This window comes from Zea mays, chromosome 5 (genome assembly GCF_902167145.1).
Source record: "Zea mays cultivar B73 chromosome 5, Zm-B73-REFERENCE-NAM-5.0, whole genome shotgun sequence".
Classification (NCBI taxonomy): Eukaryota; Viridiplantae; Streptophyta; class Magnoliopsida; order Poales; family Poaceae; genus Zea; species Zea mays.
Genome location: NC_050100.1, coordinates 125168596 through 125172170, shown reverse-complemented (window position 1 = coordinate 125172170; position 3575 = coordinate 125168596). Strand labels below are relative to the sequence as shown.

The 3575-nt window shown below is 47.2% G+C and overlaps 1 protein-coding gene across 3 annotated transcripts; it reads right to left on the bottom strand.

The window, feature by feature from the left end:
* Nucleotides 1-218: 218 nt before the first annotated feature.
* On the bottom strand, nucleotides 219-2873 carry LOC100191419 (uncharacterized). Of its 3 annotated transcripts, XM_008682743.4 has the most exons (3): nucleotides 2498-2727; nucleotides 1844-1922; nucleotides 820-1757 (listed from the first exon to the last, which is right to left on the bottom strand). In XM_008682743.4, exon 3 carries the CDS (start codon nucleotides 1742-1744, stop codon nucleotides 1229-1231), a length of 516 nt encoding a protein of 171 aa, XP_008680965.1. In that variant the 5' UTR covers nucleotides 1745-1757; nucleotides 1844-1922; nucleotides 2498-2727; the 3' UTR covers nucleotides 820-1228. The 3 variants fall into 3 exon arrangements, with proteins under 3 accessions (NP_001130325.1, XP_008680965.1, XP_008680964.1); XM_008682742.4 differs by lacking the exon at nucleotides 1844-1922 and having other exon boundaries at nucleotides 2498-2873; NM_001136853.1 differs by having other exon boundaries at nucleotides 219-2509.
* Between the last annotated feature and the right edge of the window lie 702 nt (nucleotides 2874-3575).

The window sequence follows — 3575 nt, the reverse complement described above, 5'->3', positions numbered from 1 at the left end:
CAGCAGCTAGGTCCATAAAATACGCCCGGGATGGGAGGACGACAAAGCTGAGATCCTATCCGTTCTCCCATAAACAACCAAGGAATCTCACGGTGATCAGACTTCTCTATCATTGCCTGCATTCTTTTATATCATCGCAGCTGAACACCCGGCAGAAGAGTTGCTCAATGTTCCCATCAAGCCTGAAGGGACCCACAAATTGAGGGAGGAAAACATTTCATGCCCAGCAGAAGAATACTATTTCGTACAAATCATTATCTTCTTTGCAAGTGGCGATCATACAAAAAACAAGTTGCTTAGACTTGTTCCAATTCTTTGCAGGTGACAATCATACAAAAACAAGTTAGGCGTGTTGCAATCACATGCGGAAAGGCGAGCTGCATGTTCCCGTTGTACGCACGCTGGAAAGAGATTGCAGAATATGAAACGCCTTGCTTGAGAATTCAGGTCACCTAGTGTCAACATTCACCAGGAAATTGTGCTTGTGTAGGTTGTAGCTAATCCAGATTCAGCATACTCAAACACCAAGCTGTGTCCTGATACAAAATCACAGCTCTGAAATAAAAGAAGATTTTTGAAATCAAGTGTTCATCAACAAAAAAATGAAATGAAGTGTTCATCAACAAGAATTCCACTTTATTGCACCCTTGACTCTACACGAGCAGCAGAGGTTGCTTCCTCCTACGAGGAGCAAGATCAGTTGATTGGTCAATAACTTCACATATGAACAATTACTTGAACATAACATAAGGGTATAGTAGAGCAGTGGCCTGAAAACACTATGACAACCTCTCAGCCTCTAGCATCTGGCCCTCTGAATGAAATAATGAATCGTATGCAAAGCGTTTAACTGAATGTGATATGTTGCTGGGACATCACAAGAACATACTTTTTAAAAAATATATGGGGCAGACAATTGCTGATTACTATTACTAATTGGAATGTAACACGCTTGAGACAGCAATACATTACAGAGCTACCTAAATGGGAATACCACAATACCGACCGAAACCACCATGAATAACTGAATTAAGCTTACACGACATAGCCAACACGGGAAACCATTTTGATGAAATTCTTGCGGCTGCCTGGATGCTGTGTGCATCACAGTATTGAACCTCACGGGACGCAGCAGCAGACAAGAATGGCAAGTTTCAATGATAACGCAGCAAAGACAGCATGTTGAATTCTTGCAGATTGCAACCATTTCGCTCCCCCAATGCCCGCCTCAGATCTTGTCGAGCTTCTCCGCCCTCACCACAGGATTGGCCTTGGCAATCGCGTCCCTTGCTGCAGTCCGATAGTCGAACTGACAGTCATGTTTGTCGGAGTAGCGGTGCACCGAACAGTACATGTTCCCGCATCGGCAGCTAAATCCCGTCAGCCCAACACGCTTCCTGCAGGCCGCGCACCGGTCTGGGCCTTCCTTGGCCTTGGGGATTACAGCAGCAGCCTCGCTGGTTTCAGCTACAAGCATGGGCTGCACAACAATAGTCTTCTGCTCAACTTGAGGAACTGCCACATTTACAGATGCAGCAATTACAGGTCCTTTCCCGCCGTCACCGCCATTGACAATGCTATCGATGGAGGAGGCAGCCAGCTGGGCCTGCTCCTGCTTCGTTATCATCTCCTTGTGGCACTTGGAGCACATGTTCATCGTCGCAGCACTGCCGAAGAAGCCGCAGTTATTGATGCATAGGATTGGGCCCTCCGGCTGCTGGCAGCCCGCCTCCTTGTGTTCCATCACTGACTATAAGCTGCACATTAAACATTCAATGCCGTCTTAGCAAGAATGGATCGTGGTAGACGGAACAAGACCCTAATTTTTAGGAAGAGAAGTCACTGTCGCAAAATATGTTGCGCAAATACAGCTCAACCCATCCTTTTAAACGAATCAGGGTAATATAATCAAATCCGAATCTCTACAAAACAAGGGAAAAAAGATTCTCAGGGATGTAAATCGAGAACAACGTGCATCAAATCTGCTATACACTTTTTGAGAAATCAGGCAAATCAGGGATGTTAATTTAACGAATCCACCGTTCTCAACCAGATGCACACGATTTCCACCATGATAGAGCATTTAAATCACTAGCTACTAACAGTGCTATAAACTTTTTGAGAAATCAGGCAAAATGGAACGACAAATCTAATGATTTTAAACAAGACAAAGTGATAAACAACCATTGTACAGTTTTTAAAACTTTAAAAATAAGAAAGAGAAGAAACGCGTTTTCTTTTCCCCACACAGAAGAACCGAGAGAAACCACCAACCGAAGTGCGAAGGCCAAATCAACCCACGAACATGCGAGTCCCCGAAATCCCCGTATCCAACGAATCAACACCACCGCAACCTCTTGCCCCCACCCCGTCAATAAAACCGCACCAATCGATCCCGGGACGCCGAATCGGGCCCCAACAGGCATAGATCAAGCCTTCTCTAACAAATCCAACATGAAAAAACAAGAATGAGATGGGGAGCAGAGGAAACCCTAACCCTGAGCGAGGCGGAAGCGGAGGAGGCGTGCGTGGATTGGAATCGCGAGGAGGAGCTTGGAAATGGGGACGTCGTCGGGCCACGGATGGTGGGGGAGCCCGATAAAAAAGGTAGAGCCTACGGGAAGTTACTAGCCTGCCCCTAGTGTTTCGAATTATTTGCGGTTGGTGGCGTGGAATGGTCTTGGAGAGGTGGGGTGGGCGCCGTCCGATCGCGGCAGGGAGGACTGATGGACGCATGGAATGAATGCGGCTGTGGTTTTTCAGTGAGATCCCTGCTGGTTGCTTGTTTACCGGAAAATATCCGTAGTTTTTTTCTTTCTTTCTTGATGGGGAAGAAGAAGCATGATGTCCTTTTCCTTTCTATTAGATGGTGTGAAACCGGTTGCTTATCTGTAACACTGTTATATAATACATCAACTACTCGATTACCCGTGCGTTGTGATAGCTCACAACAATATCCACATAAATTATCTACCAAAAAATTAGCTTTTTTATTAATTGTCTCCGCTCTTCGCATAATATTTTTTATAAATGCACGGGTATCATAGGCAGCAAATCAGAGACCCTCATCCCTCGTCTCCCCCACTTTCAATGTTTCGTAGAGCAGTAGGGAAAGGGAAGAGGCGGACATACATGTTCATTGCCGGAGAAGAACACAACGAAGACCTAGGCATTTGAAGCCTGCACGGAGCAGCTCCAAACCGAGAGGCACCCGCACCAGATGTCAATCCGAGAAGGGCGGGAGAATGCGAGTGTCTTCCCAGCCCTGAACCTGCCGAAGCGACATAACACCACCACCAACTCCGTAGCATATGTCGACTGCTGCCGCGCTACGGGCCTTGTTTGTCCAATATCTCAAATATGGACTCCTCATCGCCATGATAACCTAAACGTGGCAGGAGCCACCATGTCCTCCTCGAAGGCACGCACGGAGAAAGGCTAGGAGCATGACCAACTCGCCTCATACCCGCGTCGACGAGCGTCGGTCGGTTCGCGGCTGTGACCGTGGGCGGGGGCAGCAGGTTGGGGAGGAAGAACAGGGCGAAGGCCGAGAAGACGAACGATACGTCTGACGA